This window comes from Apus apus, chromosome Z (assembly GCF_020740795.1).
Source record: "Apus apus isolate bApuApu2 chromosome Z, bApuApu2.pri.cur, whole genome shotgun sequence".
Taxonomy (NCBI): domain Eukaryota; kingdom Metazoa; phylum Chordata; class Aves; order Apodiformes; family Apodidae; genus Apus; species Apus apus.
Window position 1 is genome coordinate 47,229,887 of NC_067312.1, and position 22,250 is coordinate 47,252,136.

At 36.9% G+C, this 22,250-nt stretch overlaps 1 protein-coding gene across 17 annotated transcripts in view; it reads right to left on the bottom strand.

Annotated features, from left to right (window-relative positions):
• The window catches only part of AOPEP (aminopeptidase O (putative)), a 188,440-nt gene that overhangs the window by 105,826 nt on the left and 60,364 nt on the right, over positions 1 to 22,250 (bottom strand). For 15 of the 17 annotated variants that reach the window (XR_007891837.1, XR_007891838.1, XM_051642952.1 and 12 more), the window contains exons 6-11: positions 21,428 to 21,617; positions 19,478 to 19,587; positions 16,090 to 16,192; positions 15,864 to 15,971; positions 7,629 to 7,672; positions 1,918 to 1,978 (exon numbers count right to left, since the gene is read on the bottom strand). Coding sequence is in view for 15 of the 17 variants with exons in the window: in XM_051642952.1 (XP_051498912.1) it covers positions 1,918 to 1,978; positions 7,629 to 7,672; positions 15,864 to 15,971; positions 16,090 to 16,192; positions 19,478 to 19,587; positions 21,428 to 21,617 (616 nt within the window). In the remaining 2 variants the exon portion in view is untranslated. The remainder of the gene's footprint in view (positions 1 to 1,917; positions 1,979 to 7,628; positions 7,673 to 15,863; positions 15,972 to 16,089; positions 16,193 to 19,477; positions 19,588 to 21,427; positions 21,618 to 22,250) is intronic. The other 2 variants (XM_051642943.1, XM_051642950.1) reach the window with 1 other exon arrangement.

Genomic DNA, 22,250 nt, shown 5'->3' on the forward strand with positions numbered 1-22,250 from the left:
CAGAGATATTTCATTCCATGTATCTACGTAAGCTCAGTGGAAGGTCAGAGATCACACGAGACAACTTCCTTCCTGCTTCTTCTTCCCTTCTCTTCCATTCATGGCCAGCATCTTGGGAGGACACCGTCCATCCATCACCATTGATCCCTGGGTTTGTGCACTCCTGACCCTCATCACTGTCCTCTCAGCTCCTGTCTGCTCTGCCGCTCTTTCTCGCAGCTCCGGGACATTTCAGAACTGCACACAGCTCAGGAGATGCTGTGGGAGGTGCTGGGGGTGTGGGGAAGCAATAGGGTTTTGCACATTCCTGCACATACTTGTACATATTTGTACATATTTTCTTATCATTAGCATTTAATTAAAGCTGTCTAGTTTAGTTTTCAGTCCAGAAAGTCTCTTTCCTTCTATTCTCTCTCCTCTTTCCCCACCCAGGTGGGAGAGGGAGGGGATCAAGAGCATTATTGTCACTGGTTTAATTGCTGATCCTGAGACAAACCACGGCAGTGCCTAAGTGTTCTTCACTTTTACACATACAAACTAGGACTTATCATTCTAACTCTTAAAAGTGTTATTTTCTAAATGTTAATGAGAAGTGGAAACAAATGCAAGCACTAGGTAAGATAAATTCCAAGCAACCTAGAGGATGGCAGTTTATGAGAAATCAGTTAAGAAGTAAGCCCCAGGTGCTTAATAAAAACATACTTTGTATAAAACTGTTTTTTAGAAAGATTTATGCAGAGATACCTCTCCTCAGCTAATTCCAGTTTTGGACCAAAATGAGTAATTAGAGCCTGTTGAGTAACAGAGCGCTGGAACAGGCTGCCCAGAGAAGTTGTGGAGTCTCCTCTGGAGATGTTCAAAGCCGTTGGGATGTGTTCCTGTGTGAGCTATACCTACGATCTTGCTGTAGTCAGGGGGTCACTTCCAACCCCGACCACTCTGTTACTCCATGACTCCACATAGCACAGACACAAGCATTTTCAGTGTACAAAATTTAAAACATAAATATTAAAAGCTTTCAGTATTAAAAGGAAAAAATAATCCTCAGTCCCAACTGCAACAGAGAGGGAACACCAATGAAATATGTTACCCATAGAATCACAGAGTCATTAAGGTTGGAAGGGACCTTCAAGATCATCAAGTCCAACCATAATCCAACTACCATAACCACTAAACTATATCCTGAAGTGCCACACTTAAATGCTTCTTGAACACTTCCAGGGATGGCGACTCCACCATCTCCCTGGTCAGCCCGCTCCAATGCCTCACCACTTTTTCAGTAAATAAGTTTTTCCTAATATCCAACCTAAACCTCCCCTGGCACAACTTAAACCACTTTCCTCTTGTCCTGTTGCTAGTTACTTGGGAGAACAGACCAACACCAGACTCTCTACAACCTCCCTTCAGGTAGCTGTAGAGAGCGGTAAGATCTCTCCTGAGCCTTCTCTATTTCAGACTAAAGAACCCCAATTCCCTCAGCCTCTCCTCATATGACATGCCCTTGAGGAAGTCACAATATTCACAAAGTATCTAAGTACAAATAATTTAACATTTAGTTACTGCTGTCAGTATGGCTTTCAAGTATTTAATATACTGACAACTGTGAACAATGCCCCTTACATTTGGTAGAGTCCATCACTACATTATAAAGCTTATTTCCATGTGACTGTAATATTAAGCAAGAGGATAACTTGTGTAAGATTTGCCCTTTCATGGGTTTGTTGAGATGATGGTAGAAGCAAAAGCCTCCAAATGATAAGAGCTAAACCCATATAAAGCTGTGGAAAGCAGTCATCGTCAAAATAGCTTATTTTAAACCGTACCTATTTGAAGTTTAGGTAATGATTTAAATAACATATAATGTAATGAGAAATGCCACACTCCAGAAGGAACTAAGAACTGGTATTTTGTATTTACCTTTGGTATTCCTGAAGTGTCAAGCCAATTCTGGAAGATACTTTCTACAGTTAGCCCAGATCTTAAAAAAATAATAATAAAAAAATAAATTAGAAGTGCACATAAAAGTACAATTTTTCCACAGGAAAACTAACCCTTTAGAAGCTGAGCAAAACCCTGAATTGGTTGTACTGCACTGGTACTAAATTCTTGGTTTTCTAATGAATAGTACCATCAGAGGTGATATGAGCAAACAACAAACAGATCAGGTCTTGTGTGCTTAAAAACTCATTTGATAAATTAAGTGCTTATGAGGATTGAGAGAGAATGTGTAAGATGGTAAATTTTATGAAACATGTAAAGAACAGGTGCTCTGCTTCTTGTTGATTAGATTGTTTGTTTCCTTTACAGAATAATAATAATAAAAAATAACAGGCAAGTAAATTTGCCTGGAGAGATCAAAACACAATAATACAATTGCAGAAGCAGTCTAGATGTAAAGATAAAATGCCAAAGGAAATGAAATTAAATACAAACTTCCTTAAACTTCTGTGTTTCAAAAGGCACTGACGAATATTAATTCTCAAAGTTAGCAAGTATCTAATAAATTTCAGTTTGATCTTCTCTGCACTTTCTTTATACCTTGGTAACATTCACAGTGAAGTCACAGAATAGTCTCAAGCCCCAACAAAAGAAAATAGTTCATCATGTAGGACTGAAACAACCACATGCAACTCAGGAATTCTATTTCCCATTTTACTTTTGTAAGCAACATCTGTTGCATTTACTGAAACTCTTGTTGAAGTGTTCACAACTTGCAGGGAAACCAACTTAAAACAATAACTAAAGAACACAATACACGATCCATGCAGTGTACCAACACTGAAAAATGAATTTGAGTAAGCCCTCAATGAACGTAAATATTCTGAGAAGAAGAACGTGCGTGGTCGTGCGAATGGTAACGCTGAAACAGAGCTAGCAGCTAAGGAAAAATACTCTTATTTGTGCATTTAATTTGTCTTACCTAGGGATAAGAAACAAAGTCTCACAATGCCAGCCTGTTTTGTTGTTGTTTTTTTCCCCAGATATTAAGCTTAATTTGAAGACTGAGATTTCCTCAGGAAAAAAAAAATCCATGTGAAATAATAGCACTACATCTGCTGTGTAGTGCCTTCGTTTAAAATATCTTAATTCTTTCAAAGCCAGTAGCAGCTCATTTCAAAACATAGGCTTTGAAATGAACTTATGACACTGAGGGGAGTTGCACTGTTCTGACACCACACGAATCCAGACTGAAACGCTACTAGTAAGTTGTTCAGCCTCTCCTGAAACTTTGACATTTTTTTCAAGGGCATAGACAACAACACTGCTATTTCCCTGCCTGCAGCACCTGCAGTTTCAGCTAAACATCTGTTATATAAGCAGTCTTCTTCATACTTTCATACACCTTCTCCTTTTTTTTCCAATTTAAGATATTCTTGTTGGCATCTATCAAAAAAAAAAAAAGTAACTTGTTTTAGCATTTTACAGGCATTCTCTATTTTGTTCCCAGATATATTAGTAATACGCAGACTATTGCAAAGATCTACTCTGACTGTGTTGAGAGTCAAAAGTGAAAAACTGTTAAGCCCTCGGAAAGGCTTCCAATAACTTGCTGGGTTTCAGATCAAGCCCAAATAATAGATCACAAACAGACTGGTATTTCAAAACAAATGTTCTAGAGAAAGGACAGGGGTTGCAGTTCAGTGAAGGATCCATATGCAGAAAGAGCACTTACCACCTGCTTATGTTGCAGTTAAGCATCTGTAAGGACTTAAATCTGGTGTGTGTGTGTGATTTCCTGAATGGCTTTCTGGTTAAGATACTCTACTGGACTGTGGGATCTGGGTTCAATTGATTAGTCCTGTAACAGAGCTCTGACAAGGCTGGGCAGGTTTTTCAATTGCTTTGTACTACAGTTCCCTACTGTAAAATGAGAATGCTAGTACACTCATTATCTCATCCCTTGTCTATTCATTTAGACGATAAGCCAGTCAGCAGAGGGGTGATCTCCTAACATGCATACGTACTGCACATGGGCCAGGCTCAATGCTTCTGTAAAAGCAAGCTCTGTAAAATACTAACATTAATAGTAATTTGAAAATTAGCATTATAAACTGTTACTGTATAACCGGCTTTCATCACACAGGGCCCAAATGCACTCTACAAATTTTAATATAAACCCACTTAATCCTCAATCAAGGAGGAGAAAATACTTCTAATATAAGATATTGCAGCGAATACACAGTTCACATGAAAGTGTGCAACTTTTTTTAAAGGAAGATAAAAAGTATGCCATATCCAACTGAAAATACTTGGACAAGCTATCTGCTTCATCTGGATATATACATTCATACACATCAATAATTTTTGAAGTAAGCCATTCCAGCTAAATGTGGAGGCACAGTTAGAGAAAATCAAACTAGTGACTTGATCAGTGATTCTGACAACAACCCATAGCTTCCTGCATGTAATATTTCCTTTGGTTTTGTCCAGCATCTATATTGTGGTTTCCCAAAAAAATGGAATAACTGAAAACACTGGAAAAAATCTTTCCCAATTATTTGCCTTGGGAGCTGGGTGTCTACCAGCTGTTTATCTTGACAAAACCCACCACATTCATGGCAATGTAAGTAGCACAGAAAGCAAGTCTGAAAGAAAGAGACATACATCTGTATAACTGACTAGCTTGAAATGGAAGCATTATTTTAACATTCATTTAGTACTTAACTGCCTATTTAAGACGTCATCCAAGGAACATGGTTAGTAAGCCTGAGTTATTAACAGTACAAATAGCAGAGCTGTAACACAGGCCTTCTATTGTTTATGATGTATTATTAAAAGTATAGCTTTATTAGTACACTTAGTTACTTCATTGAATGAAATTAAGTAAGAAATGCCATCAGAAAATCTCAACAGAACTGACTTGCTCAAAAAAATTCTCAGTTGTAAATAGCACAAGCTGCTGACTCTGATTTAGCTGAGGCTGCTGAAACTCAACCTCCATTATAGGGCCTTAAAAACACTGAGTCTTTGCATGGCTCACTTGTTGGGCAGATGTGGAGAGAATCAATTTACAGCAAAGACTATGGATGTAAACCTGGGGGAGAACAGAGTGACAGGGACTTTTACCAAATATAGTGCACTGTGATACACAGACATGTTAAGAGGGGTTTTTGTTGTTTGGTTTAGTTTGTGTTTTTTTTTATAAAGTGAAGTTTCAAATTATATATGAGAAAATGTCTGTTACATGTGGGACGTATTGTAATTTTTCAGCAGAAAGTCCAAGATGATGTGAGGCTGTAGCCAGGCCATGTTGTACTTTTTAAGGCTTTAAAAATAGAGAAGGATAATTACAGATACTTTTTTGCCCTTCTTACCATTACCACTTCACACATAGAATTAATCTACCTTCAGGGCAAGTTAGGAAATTCTGAAGGATGAGAAGCTATTGCTAGATCTGTCTGATGTCAGTATTCTGCCACAGTCCAGAAACAGGAGGATCATGCCTTGGAGAAGGGATTCCTACAGCTAACATGCCATTAAAATAGAGTCAGAGCAGGAAGTGAAGTAGTTCTAGAAACTAAGCATATAATCCTCCTCCTTTGAGTACAGAAGGCAGTAAAATTCAGTGACTGCCACTTAAGAAGTTACATCTGTCTCTTGGAACTGTTCATTGCTGGGAATGTACTAATAAATCTCCTGTAACTGAAAACTAAAGGAATTAAGTACTGGAAGAGTGAGAATCTTTTAGATACAGTCTGCTGTATCCAACAGCAGAAAACCAATGTTGCATTACACCAATACAATAATTACAGAAAATTTCCACACTGTTGTACAACTGCTTTCTGCCAGCGTTAACCCTGTTCTCATTACAAACGTCTCCCATAAGCCAAATTCTACTCCTAGCTACACTAGTTGCCTCTGTTGCCACAGCTGAGGGCAGGATTTGACTTGATTCTCTGTTCCTAATTTATCTTCTTTTTTTTTTTTATTAAGTCCAGCCTCTATTACAGACTTCAGTATATTACAGTGCTTAATATTTTTTCAGTAAGAGGCATTTAGTTTTAGCATTAAAATTTTACTTTGTAGAATTGCACAGACTTGTGAGGCTTTGTACACTACAAAGAATTTTGTTGCTATGTCTTGAAATGCATTCATTACTATAACTGAGACTTTGTGCAAAAAAGCACTCATCAACAGATGATCTGTAAAAATCTTTCATTTTTATTTTTCCTCCCTTTGCTTTAACCTTATTCTAGTATTTGTATACACTCAAGAATGAAAATATATCTTTGCAGCAGATAAGAAATAAAGGCCTTACGTATATCCAGATATTCTATTATTCTTGGCATTGCTGTTGATATCTGCATCTAATGCAATCTAATTTTGGCAGTAGATAAGTTCAGATATGATGTATGTCTGATTGTAAATTGAGTTACCATAGATCTGAAATTCTGTCCATACACTTTGGAGTATGATGCAATGCAAATGGAGACATACTTCTTTTGCATTAGTCTGACTGAAAGTTTCAATATTTTGGCATGTTCCTAGGCCGAAACTCAGATGCTTATTCAAATAACACTTTGCACTGGCTTTGGACATTAGAGAAACACCAGTGAAAAAAGGAAGGAAATCAGAGATTTTATTAACAAATAAATATATAATTACGCTACTAAATAATTCACTTTCCCATACATTCTATTTAATATTTCCGATTATATTTTGGCTGGAAACCCAAACCCAAGAATATAAGCCAAATATCATCCTATAATCCTACATCACTGGAAAATGTGATGCCACCCAAACTAAGCTAACAATGCGACAAAACACATTATCTCTAGGATAACTTGCTTCTCTGTCCCTCATCCGCTAAGAACAGAAGTGTTTCACTAAAAAATTCAATACACTTGACTTCTATGAATATCTTCTCTCACCCTTTTTTCCAAACCCCTCATCCAGCTTTATGAAGACTTTTGGAATCCCCCTCCCCAAAACTGCATTTTTCAAGTGAATACATTGTTAAAAAACTGTAATATGTAAAGCTCCACTACAGAAGAATCTGTATTTGTAGCATAGTCTGTAGCAGCACAGAACAAACCAAAGGATGAGCAGCATTAGATTCAAAGCTCTGCTAAACACTAGCTGTATCATATTTGGCCAGTCATACAGCAGGATTTTGAAGGACATGCCAGTCAATTAACACTGGATTTCCATTAGCATTTTCCATCCTTCCCTGTTCAGCATGCTGTGTGACAGGGAGGGGAAAGTACCAGACTAGTGCTTGAATAAAATCCATCTCTTCTGGTTTCCCAGATACATACCAAAGATCTGGCTTCCTTGCTCTAGGGCATCATGTGCCAAGCAGCTGGCAGGACGATCCCAGATTAACTTGAGGGGGCAGCGGTGCCTCGCACTTCAGGTTGCACAGTGAACACAGAACTTCAGTGCTGCCCTAACACGCAAGTTAAAGGCACTGACTGCTTGGGAGGAGCATGGGATAGCAAAAACACAGCCAGTCTTTTTTTTTTTTTTTATATATGTCTGAGAATTTTCAGAGAAAGATACACACACTTGAAAAAAACAAGCAGAACAATACTAAGTGAAATCCTACTATTTCTGGCTAGTACAGCTGATATTGAAATCTGATTTCTATTTTCTTCTTCGACTTTTCTATCCTGGTTCTCACTTACTCTTTTTGTTCAGGGTTGTCTTCCAACAGCATGCAAATAAAATCCTGGAAAATGAACAAAGGACCACAGTTAGTATTTTTATGAAGACATAACTCTGTGTCAGCCTTTCTAGTAAGTAATTGATTTACAAAGACTGCAGACAACATAATGATAAGAAAGAAGTTTATATATCCACTATTGTGCTGTGCTCTGTTATTTATACAACATAAATTATGTTTGTCAGTTTTCCAACCCACTCAAGAAAAAAGTGTCAATATTGAAAGAAAATGTGCTTAAAAAGCCTGCTGACTATTTTAACACAATCCCACATTCCCACTTTTATTTAATCTATAATACACACACATAAACTATATTTAGAACTGTAAAAGGCTGCAGATTCACATACTCAAAGGCTAAGAAACACCAGAATTAAGGGTGTTTATGTTCTCTCCAATGTGCTTATGTTATCACACTGTCTTTAACCACATAAGACTTTTGCTTCCTTATGCACATAGCTGATTGAAAAATCACATCTACTCCTCATCCCATGACAAAATTCACAGTATTGCTGCCAACCACACCAACTAACGAATTATCTCTTCAAAGAAAAGGCAGCTGGACTTTCTTTCATGTATTTACAAAGAAGGTACCATGCCAGTGGAACAGCATTACTATCATCCTCACTTATAACTGTGTTAAGTCCTCTTTGGAAAGTTACACCTGACATCACACAAAGGTTCTCTGGTAAAGTCCATTATACATGACCTAATTTTAAGGACAATCCCTTTGACACAATGCAATATTCTGAACAATCTCCTAAGAGTATTTATTAATATGAATTACTCACTTTTATGCTACTTCATAAAGCAATACATCCACTTTATTAATATTAATCTTTGTGGAGAGAAGTTTAATAGGATAATTATGTTCCTCACTGCAATGTATGAGTACAGGCTGACTTCTGATTGCAAGTACTTGAAGGTCTCGAAGAATGTTTCCTAAACGGCAGAAATCTGTTGAATCGCATTCAACACAAGATGCTCTTTCTCTCTCTGATTATGGCACTGCTAGGGGATCAGTGATTGCACAATTGACACTAGTGGTAGCATGGTTAAGCTTTCCTCCTTTAGATTACAGGTAAGATTCAGGCTATATTGCAGTGGCTGCAAAATTTACTTAGGGCAAAAGCAAATTATGCAACATTGGACTCAGTGTAGCAGTGGCAAGAAAGCCATCATTAACCATGTCAGGAGTTGTTCTGTCCTCCCTGCAGTGTATTCCTGACATGACATTAAAGCACAAAATTCCCATATTTCATGCTACTATTTGCAGTTCTGTGCCATTATTCTGTATGTAAACAGAGAACTACTGTCTCCTTCCATTTGTGGAATCTTTGTCGGAGGTACAGAGTAAGCTTACACAGAAATAAAGAATATTAGAGATTATCATTAGCATTGTTTTAAAAGTGTGTGAAAAGTAATACTGAAATGGTCATCCTTGACATTATTTGCACTCTCTCTGTATCCATTAATGCAGCTAGGCACCCTGGTGAGATTGTACAAACTTTTTATAATCAATTGTACTGTACACTTGAGGATAACTCTCATATTAGAAGTGTTTTTATTTCCTGTATAATACAGTATAAAATTAAACATTTCCTCTGTGAGTAAAGTTGTCTTCATTTTTTCCGCATATCTATTAAGAATAAGGCAGTAAGCATCACTCTACACCATTTCCTAAAATTAGGATTAATCTATTCTGGTTTATTTTAGCTGTTTCTATTTTGATGCTCCAAAACAGAATGGGAACCACTTAGCTCTTATTTGCATGGCTTTAACATTTGCCTATTATCGAGTCTGTGTGACACATCCCATTACAGATATGAGTTTTCAGTTGCTTATAATTTTGCCAAACTCTAACCATCTGGAATAAAACTTTATCCTTAGGCTATTCTCTTCTTCCTCCCCAGATGAAACGGTTCAGAAGTGTCCAAGAAAAAAGTTAGGGGATAATGCATGGGGTTTTAAGCTTCGAAGCCATTTCCTTAAGAGGTTCTAGTGGCTTTACAGTAGGAAGCAAAGAATTGCGGATGACCAGGGTAATAATAAATAAACGCTGTATCAGATCATAAAACAAAATACAGTTTGTTTTTGTCTTTGTTGCAAGTAGTTCAATGAAGCCAGAAAGAAGATACAAATTAGAAACCACATGCCACCACACTGCTGCATTACTAACAAACTGGCTTATATTCTTTATATTAAATAATCTCACTGTCCTACACTCTTCTGTTGTTCTTCCCTGGTTGGAAATTCAGAGGCTAAAAAAGAACAGTTCTGTATGTACAGAAACTGTTATGCAGTTTGTGGAATTTTATTACCATCTGGCCAAACTAAAAAAGCCTTTCAAAAATGAGTTCACACACATTTGTTTAGGATTAGCTAGACTGAAGCCAACAATTTTAATCACAACTGCAACTTCAGCCTGCTGCTGAACAGATCGAAGCTGCATACAGATTATGAACTGAGATTAAGATTTCTCTGCACTGTTAGTGCATGCAACATGTCTGAGCCAGAGGAAAAGAAGAGTGGAGACTAATGACTGACAAGTAAGTTGAGAAACGTAATTTTCAGAACCCTAGATCTGTGTTTAGAAGAAATTTTATTTGATGCCTAAAGATGCTATATTATTATTCCAATTATTGTCTTGAGCAATGACCAGCACATTTATACTCTTGATCTGCTTTGACGCACAAGACAGGTACCTCTCTCGGAACACATACTGATATTAAATAAAGAACACTGAATATTGAAAGACAAATTATATTCTCTTTATGAAAAACTAAAATCTGGATATTTCAAGTACTCGATGACCAACAAATACTTCCAGTTCTATTCTCTAATTGAAACATAAACGGGGTGCATAAGAACAATGGAGATTTTGTGACTAAAAGTGATACATCTAAGAGGCCATTGAGTGGGCAATAAATAAACTCCAAATGCAATTATATCCAATTCCTTATGGAAATTATACATTCAAAGTTAAACTATCCTTCTAAATTCTGCAGTTTGTCAATGACATAACTATATGGTAAATGTTACCTTGTCCCTTTCGGAAAATAAATAATGAGTACCCTTTGTAGGATCCTGTTTATTTTGAATTCCCTTTCCATTTATCTTCTTGCTTTTCATTTAAGAAAATCAGCAACATGTTGAAATCCTTCTGTTGGGTGTTTTGGTAATAAACCCAGAATGCCCCTCCAAAGCTGTCAACTTCCTACCAAGAGCAGGCAAGGATCCCCAGCTATATACTCTATTACCAGGTAGTAATCATTAGCCAGACACCTTAACAGTTGAAGCTGCAGACAACAGAGCCTTTGACTAGCTCCAGTCAAATGCAGAATTTATTGCTTGTTTACTCCATGCCAATGAACTGCATTCAGATCACTAGCAATTCCCTGAAGAAAAATTACCAGTATTGTGGCAAACAAGAAAACAGCACATACAAGGATCTGAGAGGGATTTGTGGTAAATGTCCTTGTGGATATTTAAGGTGATATCATCTTGCTGAATGGCCCTTCCCTGATGCTTCTCTTACAGGGGTTATTGTCCTTACGTGGCACAGCAGCAGAAGGCAAACTGTATTCCTGCCTGAGCTGCCCACATTAACAGTACAGTGCTTTTACATAAACCTATATTAGAAAACTCTCCATACCAACAAGACTGAATTTGTCCACTTAGCCACAGCATGAATTACTAATGGAAGCAAGTTTTAAATCACCCCAGCTATATTTGTAAAAGGTTTTCTGTCAGAGCCCCAGGTCTTTCACCAAAAATAATCTTTGTACATATCAAAACACGTCAGAGCAGGTAAGTCCATTCAGGGACCAGTTACATTGGAAAAATTATGGTGTCACTTAATGCAATGAACAAAGCATTGGCATTTCTCCTTATTGTCAGGAAGGTTCAAACTAGACCGGACGCATGGAAGGAAACGCATATAGCTTGACCATACCGTTTTCTAATGCTTTGACAAGAGAGTTTATGTTGTCTCAAGTTTGCTTCAAATATTTTTTATAATATTTATATTAAAATATATTATTCACATTTATTTACATTATTTATTTAATTATATTTATTTTCTTGGAAGCTGCAAAAATTCTCAATGTCCACTAGAAATACTAAATATACTGTGCCTAAAAATTTTAATCAAACAGTTTCCTTCTATTTTACATGTATAAATCTGTAAGAATGCACATATACACCCAAGAAAAAGATGAGGAACTAGATTTGTTGTATATCAACGGTTCTACATAGAGCTCTCAATTGTTCTTTGGACTCCTGTTTAAGAATATCCAGCAGGTGCATTTGATTCTGATTATTTAAAATACATCTCGGTAAATCAAACAAAATGGAGCTGTGATTCAGCACTAATAATACTCACATGCTTTGGGACTCTTCCCTTGTCAGTTTGCTCTCATCAGAATCAAAGAATTTATCTTTTTTCCTATCAAATGATACTGCATAACAAACTACCATGAAATTTTAAGCTTGAAAGATGCTAAATGGAAGCTAAGCAAATGGAAAAACTTTAGGACAGCAGAAGAGTCAGGGACAACTGCAACAAAAGTGGAGACGCAAGAAGGTTCTCCACAGCTGAAGACAGAGGCTCAAGAGTTACTAAGTTCAGCAGCAATGGGAAGGATTTGTGCAGTCTATCAGAAAGGTCCAAGACATTTTCAAATATACAGGTCACTTCCCTGACAGAAGACAATTATATGTGTAAAACTTACTGCTTCTTTTCAGATCTTTGTATCTGAGGTAACTTATATCAAAATATACTTGATTTTTTTATACAACTATACTGTTGGACATTAAAATGTGTGACACATTACCTGGCGTTTTAATCACTCATCTGTATTATAGATTACTATAAAAAATGTGAACTCCTTTTAGCTTCACTTCTTTCTTCTTTAGTTCCATTTCTAGCCCTACTTCATTCTGATCTCTCTGCATTTTAAAATACACGTTTTATCTTGTATAATTACGAAGAAGTATATCAACGAAAAGTTTTCTTACAAAAGAAGTCTTGCCTTATACCATGCTAATAACTTTTACTAATCTAGTCTTACACTTCAAGAAGAATATTTTCGGTGTTCTTTCTTTCAACACACTTCTACTGAAATAGAGATATGGCCTAAAGCTAGTCAGATTTTTATGGGAGAATACAATGGGTTGTCAAAATTCACAGTGTAATTCACTGATGCATACATTAATAAATTATCATACACATAAGCGTTTTAAACACGGTTAATATGAGGTTAAAGTCTCTGACCTAGTGAAACAGTCGGTTTTACTGCCTTACACTTGTTAGAAAGTTGAATAGGAAGAAAAGCATACTGCATGGCAAATCAAGTGCCTATGAACAACGAAAAGAGAACAAAATACCAAGCAGCTGCTTCATATGAGAGCAACACCTATTCCACATAAATAAGGCAAAGGCCTTTGGAAAAAAATATAATAAAAGGGCAGTGATCATGTAGTAATTAAGGGTTGTTTCACAGTGCATACAAATAAGGAAAGCAAATGCAGGCTGCATGGTGCACAGCAAACAAAAAAGTTCATTTATGCCAGAATTTCAACAGGAAACTACATCGATCGGAGTAAAACTGATCCATCTATTTCTGTTTTCCAAGCACATGAGAATGTAAGAAGCTAAGACTCTTGTCCTAGAGGCTGCTGTGGATGGGACAGCACTTCAGGCCGCACCACACCCCACTGATAACACAAGGGTTCACTCAAGCTCACAGTCATTAAGCATGGAACAGCTGGGGCCAAACTGCAGAGACAAACTTTTGGTTAAACTTTTATCTAAAGAAAAGATTCTAGAGGAAGAAACATCAAAATACATGCACACTGCATGCTTAGACTACCAATTCTAGTCACAAGAGTTCTACAAGCTAGTAGTTGAATGGTGATTTGAGTGTCCAGGTACCAATTTTATACAATTTTTATTTTTATTACAAAATTCATATACCATTAAGAAAATGGTATGTGCCTATGCAAATTGGTTTGCAGGAACATGTTGATATAGGTACATACACAGTGGGCTTGGATCCAGGCATCTGCCTTTAAGGCTTGTAAGAATAACATACATTATTTTTTTGAAGCACTGCCTCCTTAACTGTCATTTCAGTACAGCAAATCATAACTTTATCAGATGGATAAACTAAAGACCTTCAGTTATTATTATAGCAGAAAGACTACATGAAAATTCAAGTCTGCAAGTAATTAAATTCCCAAGGTGTTCTTATTTCAATAACAAACTAACAACAGCTTCATCAGTGTTAGGTGAATCAGCAACTTTCACTCCTTTCTATTTATTTATAGTCAGCAACACCGTATTAATTATTTCAAAAGTTTATTCAAAACAGTTACTAAGTTAATTCTGCCACAGAAATAAAAATCGACCTTTTTCTTCTTAAATCCTTCTGAAAGATTCTGGACTTGCTTTACTCATTTTTGCTAACTCAACTAAAATAAACAAAACCTACTATTAAAAATATACTGAGCACACAATCAAAATGAAGGAAAAAAGGCAAACTGATTAACGTTTCACATCTGAAGTAATTTCCTTGCACCTGCAGCTCCCATCTAGGAAAAATACTACAAAAAACACTGAAAACAAGACGAGTATTTAGAATATGGGCAATTATTTTCACTGTTTTTACTTCTCCTCATCTCTACAATTCCTAAAGCTATGAACTTTTACAATTATCTTGGACAAGGTGAAAGTACACAACTATGACATTTAAACTTCACATTTGCACCTCTATTTATTTTAAATCTTTTATTAATTTAAACACTCACTTCGCACTAACTTCACTGCTTCTGCATTTGCAGTTCCTGCTGTCCTGGTTTGAGCCAGGATGAAGCCAGTTTTTCTTTTGCTGATCTTTTTTTTTATTTCAGTGAGCTTTCTTCAACTAGCAACTGCATGTTCTGCTAGGTTGATAAGACACTGGAATGTTTTTGTAATTGTTGGGCTCTCAAGGTCATGCCTTTGCTCTGCTGGCTCAGACACTACAGGGGGATTTGTGGCCCCCCCGTGGGAGGCTGGGTTAGACGAACAGCAAAACTGGCCAGAGATATTCCATTCCATATATCTACGTAGGCTCGGGGGAAGGTCGGAGATGACAGAAGAAAACTTCCTTCCTTCCTGCTTCGCTCTCTCGCCGCTTCGCTTCGCCTCTCTGTCTGCCTTCCTTCTTCTCTCTTTTTCTCTTTCTTTCGTTCATGGCTGGCATCTGGGAAAACACCATCTGCCCATCATCATCGACCCATCGACCTCAAGCCCTCCTGACCCTCGTAACTCTCTGCCTTTCCCCAGGAGCAGCTTCGGGATTCCTCGGAATTGTCTCATCTGAGGGAAGTGCTGTGGGAGTTGCTGGGGGTGGGGGGAGGTGAGAGGTTTCTACCCACACCTTTGTATAATCACTATATATATATGTACACTCTTTTATCACGTATTAGTATTACAAATAAAGTTGCATGGTTCAGTTTTCAATCCAGCCAAGTCTCTCTCCTTTTTTTCTTTCTCTCCTTCCCTACCTGGGTGGGAGGGGGAGGGGATCGAGAGCATTGTTGTCAAACTGAGTAAAACGTTGACACCTGCCTTGATTGCTTATCTATCTGTACCACATACTGAAATAAATAATTTTTTAAAGATTTCTTACACAGAAAGTAAATGCATTTCCAATTGGGTATAGCTCTTTTCTCCCTGGCAATTTCAATGCGAGCTGGATTTATGCTGCTATGAAACAAGGTAAATGTACAAAAAGTATACAATAGAAGTTATGTACCATACTCTTCTTTCTCTAGTAAATCAAGGATCTGCAGAGGAAGCAACATATATTTTTTTTACTTACAGTAAAATCATCACTATGGACATACTGCTACAGGAGACAATTCCAGTAGGACACATTACCATATCTTTCAGATCATCAGCACCTAGAAACATTGACCTTTCAAATTATCAAGTTTATTTTAAAAAAAAGTTTATTATTAGCTTGGTGCCCAAATTATGTTATCACTGAGAAAAATGTCTGACCACTAGCAGGTAGGAATTTCACCAATATTGCCAAGTTAAAATTACATTTCTCTTTTCAACACAACCAGAAATAGTGATTAAGATATCAAATTGAAAGTTTAGATAATTTCTTTTTTTTCAGAAAGTGACAAACAATCCCAAGCACAGTACCTGAGAAAGGACAAGTTGCCCATGGAATTTATTGACAAATTTTTGTAAACATGCAAGGTATGAAGCCTCTCCTATTGTCCTTGCCAGAAACCGCAAAAGGAAATAACCCTGAAAGAAATGAAGCCAGAAACAAACAGGATGCTATGAATTTGCTGATGCCTAGAAGAAGGAAGTCTTTATCATATTAGCAAAGCAATTTCAATAAAAATCAGTTGGCAACACTTACCTTCAAATAGTGAACCTGCATGAAGGTTTTTTCTGCTTTAAGACCATGTTTGACAATAGATGCTCCAGACTCACTCAGTTCTCCTGTGGTCTCCTTTTTGGGCCTAAAACGGTAACACACTATTTAAGTCTTGGAGAAGTGAGTAAAGGAACAATTCATAAATTACACATTCTTGTAATTGAAAGCACTGTAAACAACATAGTAACACCTGCGATTATTTCAGTTTTTTTGTTTACCCTAAGTAAATAACTTGGCTTAGAGAGACAGACAAATGTCATATTTTTAACACAGTATTGTACAAAGCTGACCAAGTAGTTGGGGTATAAACAAAATCCATCACCAAGCTGGGGTACTTTTTTCACAGCCAGCATGACATCACTTTGTATGCATTTGCACAGCGCACAGACACATTATGAATTAAGAGAAAAAGAAGAAGGGGAAGGGGAAGAAAGGAAAGGGGATGGGAAGTGTATTGAACTAATGATGTTCAACTAGAGATTGAACATTGGCTTAACAGTTTACATGACTATACTTGCAAGAAAAACCTCTTTCATCTACATGTAATATACTGCAGAAGAAATAATGTTCTGTTTTAAATTTTTGCCATGTGAGGTTGGAAGAAAAGTAATTGAAACTTTAAAAGAGCAGGCCCTTCACACACACAGAGGTTTGGGGTTTAGACACTAATGTCTAGAACAAACCTACATCTTCTCTGCCTGATTTTAAAATGTAATATAGTTTCTGGTATGCCAGAAATCTGCAGCAGTAAAGCTTGGAGGACTTCTAGGCTCTTATAAGCACAGAGTGAAACTAAATAGAAGCTAACAAACATTTTTTCTTAATTTGCAAGCAGTGCCTTCACAGGTATATTACTGAAGAGCCTCCTAGCATTATTCTGCTGTCTAGAAAACAGCCAACAGTGGTCTGAGAACAGATGTCTCTCTTAGGAGCCTAACTCTGTGACTGAAACAACCTTTCCAATTCTAAGTGTGGACTTTGAAATGGCTGGTCTTGGAAATCAAACATCTTTTCCCTGACTCCTACAGAACAGGACCAACACATTGCTACCACAGCAATGTAGGATTTTTCAAACCACATCACTCATACACTTCTCATGAGCTAATAATCCCTGTGATCAAATTTCTTTCATATTTATGTCTGCTCTGAGGAAAACATTGCTCATTTTGTGTATCAGTGTAGTGATTTTGCCTAGATTGCTAAGCTGATTTTTTTTCACCCCTTAGGCACTGTATTTAGGACCTGCGCACATGAAATTCACTTCGCACAGTAATATCTTGACAAAATTTAACTGCTTGAAATAAAATAGAAAAACAAAATGTAGATTCAATATTATAGTCTTCCTAACACAATCCTTTACTATGCTATGGTTAATATTTTCCTTCAAGGAAGAAAGGAGGAGAACAATAACTGATTTGTTATCGTATGGTAACTTCAGTTATTCAAGACAACACAACAGTTGCAGACCAACTTAAGAAGAGCAGAGGTCTACCCATTTCCATTTTGGATAACTCTCCTGAAGGAAGGCATGCTGGCATTCCATAAACAACTCTTCATTGTTTTCTGCATATATAAAAAGCCCAAGACACTTAATTTCTCTCATAAGAAATAGCCCAGTCTACAGACTTAAAAACTGGAGTTTGAGCACAGGCTACGGGATCCACTCTAAACTGAAACACCTCCCATCACAACTATTCTGAATTAGGCAGCCATGCTTCCTCCCTTCCTCTTCCAACCTTGTGCTTGAGTAGACATCAGGAGGTGATTAGAAAGCAGTAACCCATCTGGATGATGGTACTGAAGAATTTCCTTTTGCAAATCATATATACATACCCCATATAATGTCTGCAAAAGAGTGTAAATACATAGAAAGCAACCTTGTTCTCATCTGTCAGTACTTGAGCACACTATTTTACAGCAACGCTTAGCATATTTACAACATATTGATGGTTCAGCCACTGGAAGTTTGTTACACTAACCTACAAAACCCGGCATCCAACCTAGATGATGAAGCTAGGCATAATGCTAAGGGCAAGTTGATTAAAGGTATTCAAGCTGCTACCTGGCACATTTTACATACTGGTAAATTTTTCAAGGAAGCAAAGTATGCTTTTAGTTTGTCAGGCAGAGAAGTACATTCTACAAAGTAAAAGTACAATTCATCAGGAAAACCTTGGAAATAAAATGCTCTGATGTGCTAGGTAGTAATGAAAACCTACATAAAGACCACAAGAGACCATCTGAGAGGTATGTTTCCTCTTTAAACATCTACAGAGGAGTCAGAGAGCACTGCTTCAGAAGGGGAATGGACCTGGCTCAAATGGAACTCAGAGACAATTAAGAATTAGATATCCACACTGGTTTGTCTTAAGGAAGATTCACAAGCTGATGTTCATTCGTAATAGCCAGGAAGTGAAACTATCTCAACACCAGCTTTATTCCACAGAAGCTGTGCATTAGCAAGAAATTTTTAACTGTAAACACTAAAGCAGTTTAGCTAGGTACCACAGAAAGGTTTTTACTGGAAGTTTTAAAAAGCATGTTAGCAAAAATGTCTTAAGATGGTCTGTGTATACTGCTTATATTTCAGGATGGAAGAACAATCTACATAATCTCTTAAAATCTGCCCCTGATTTGGTCAGTGTAGGACTAATTTGAGTTAGGATTAGTAAACTTGTCTTTCTTGGTCAAAGACTTCTGTAGTGGTGATATTACACAGTCACCCAAGATAAAAAGACTATCGCAGTTTCCCAAGACACCAATCAAAACAGCATAGGTAATTAGTCATTAGCAAAGCATGAATCTTCTTTTGATCTAAAGTCTTTAGCTATGTAAGAAGAAGCCTTGAGCTCTGCAACTGGTATCTAAAGACCAAAATCTTTTTTAAATAGCATTATTAGTTGTTTCTAAAGAGAAAGTAGATTAATACAGTTCATTATACTTTTTCCTTTGTTGTTTGAGGCTTCACTCGGCTTAGCAGTTAGACATCAAGCTCCTGTATGTGCTTGTCTTCAGCCACAGAAAGTGCATCCGTTCAGGCTTCAAACAGTGAACTTTGTTCAGGACATAGTCTTTTTTGTTTGTTTGCTTGTTCCCTGAATAGAGGCTCTTCTAAACTGGTTAGAGACATTTTATATCAAGCTAAATCTATGGCTTTGGAAAGCTTTCTACAACAAAGAGAAAAGCCATTGCATTATATAGAAGATTAATAACCTAGTCAATTTAAGCTGACTTCTCTTTTTTCTTCAGAAGGAAATAAGGAAAGGCAGAGGATTTAATCAGATTATTTTGATGCATATTATTTGAAGGGAGAACATGGTGAAAAACAGGAGAGAACTTCCAAAGCAAAATTATACTGCCATGTTGTTACCTTAAAACTTGCAACTCCTCTTCAGAGTTCTGCACCTCATCTCTGAGTCGTCGCCAACGAAGTAAAGCTTTCAATTCCTGCTGCCATTTTACTTCATCATGTGACAGCTGCTTGGTGTACAAAACACACAGATCACTGATTTCTGTTTCCCAACATATAATAATTTTCCAAAAGAGAAACTTTTTTGTTTTTCTTTAACATGCAGAAAATGCAGTAAACCGCACCAATGTTAACTATTAAAAACCCCAACCAAACAAAAAAACAAGCAAAAAACAAACAAAACCACCAAAACCACAAACACAACAACAACAACAACAAAACCAAACAAAAAACCCAAACAAAACAGTTGCTGCTATAAGAGTCAATAGTAGCCCTAAGGAAGACAGAAGCCTCACTGTGTGCATCAACTCAATAGTCAATTAAATATCTCTGTCTGAGGAAAGAAATGGGCATATTGTTTTCCCTTTAGTGACTGGCAATAAGCAAACAATGTACAGTACAGACACCTGGCACGTAAGTTTGGGTTGCACCTTCACTCCTTCCAAACTTGCAGGCAAAGAACTTTGCATCCTGACTTGGAGTCCTCTTTCCTACTACATCTGACACATTTGTGAAAGCTTCCTATTGTATTTTCCAGCATTTCCATAGTATTAAGAGAGATTCATGCTTACAAAATAGATGACAAGTTGTCATCTTGCAAAAAAACAACTAATTTATGCTTCTCTGTTACAAGAAAAGATGGGAGATGGAAGAAAGCAAAGGAGCTAACATTATCCTACATTACACCAATATTTCAGTCAAATGAAGTTATTGTCAGGCACTATGGAATATATTTATGAACCTAGAACTGTATGATTGCACAGCACCAAAACATCTCATAAATTCTAAGGAGGCGTTGGGGGGAAGTAATAATGTATTTTCTGAGCTTATAATTTAACAAGTGCACTAATTACCCTGTTGTTGCTTACTCCCTTTCATTCAACTACATGGAGGGGTGTCTACTACAGAGAAAATGTTTTCAAGTGACTCACAAAGGCATGGAATTAATGTGAACTGCTCACAGCAGAGGAGTGATGCTCAAGTAAAAGCAGAAGTGTGTTTTAGGACCAGAAGGGAAAAGCAAATTGTTTGGACAGCCTTCCTCTCTTTCTTGTTTCAGAAACACAGTATGTGACAAGGAATTCTGTTTTGTTTGGTGCTATAAATATGCCTGATACTTAATAAATTGAAGGCTCAGAAGGGCATACAATGTCTGCTGCTAGTCCACCTGCTCCTCCACAGATTAAGCTCTGCATACTTAACAGACAGAATCAGGGCCTGACATAAGCACAGGAAGAAATTACTAATACATTAAATTCCTGAAGTAGCAGAGATACAACAACAAGAATTGTATCAGGAACCCAGCTAACGTGAAATTTACGAGCTTTTAACTTTAAGGCAGACAATGATTTCTAAGTCTGCATGAGGGTAACTCTTGCTGGTCAGTATAAGAGAAAAAAACTGTAAGTGCTGGTGTGCTATTCTATCAGCTCCCATTTTGTCTTGAAATACAACTCTTGGAAAAAAACAGACCACTTTCATTAGGTACCTGGAGTATTACAATAAACGCAGCTAAATATTCCAGTTTCAGGAATACAATAAAAGGGGAAAGAATGTGGAACAACTGTTTAATAGCGGAATTGTAATAACTGAGTAGTACATTTGTGAGAAGGTAGCAACTGACAAACATGTTTACACTCTCACTTGCACTGACCTCTACCTCTGTAAAAATTAGTGGATGAGGAAGGATTTTTTAAATATTTTTTTTTTTAATCAAGTTACTATACTAATCCCAGTATTATTTTAAAAGACTTAAGATCATAACACAGAGGTTTAATTTACAGCTAATTCACAGCAAGGTATACAATTTTGCTTTCCACAAAATTCAACTGAGAAGTGACATAACCTTACCTGTTGTGCCCTAGCCCAAAATACATCTTCTAAAAAAGTGGCAAACCCTTCACTTATCCACTCTTCAGTCCAATCACGAGCACCAATGGCCAGTCCAAACCAAGCATGAGCAATTTCATGGCACAGACGTGTTCCACAGAGCTGGCTCCCTCCAGGTAATATGCTTTGTGACAGGAAGATGATGTGTGGGCTGCACAATAGGAATGAGTGACAAAATACATTATTGACTTGTTATAACATGCATTGCATGGACACAACAATGTATTTACTTGATTAGCCTTGGCAGCCTGTTATTACTATATGCGTGCTAGGTCATGACTGACAGTTTATTACTCAGACTTTTTTAGTTTGTACTTTACTGTTATATGGCAGAGAACCAAACTAAAATTCTGCCAAGTAGTTGTTTTGTATTCAACTGTCAAACAACCATTATGTGTAAGAAGTAACTTAAACTGAAGTTTTATATTTTTCAAATTACAAGACTGTTTTATTTCAATAGAAGCATTTATATATAAGCCAGGATAATAAAAGATGAGCAGGTGTGAATATAGGCAGCAAGTATTTATCAGTTGAAAGATCAAAGCTGGAAATAAATAAAGCAGAAACATTTTATAATGAAAACAAATCCCTATCCACAGAAGCCATGTATAGTAAAGCACACAATGTGCTTGTTAAAACTTAAAACAAGCTAAAGAGATACCATCTGATGGTAACAGTTGATCATTTCTGCATTTGCAGAAGTGTAACATCCTTTACCACAAGCACTGAAATGAGGAGACTCTATATTCACTTAACAGATGCTTACACAACAGAGAACAATCCA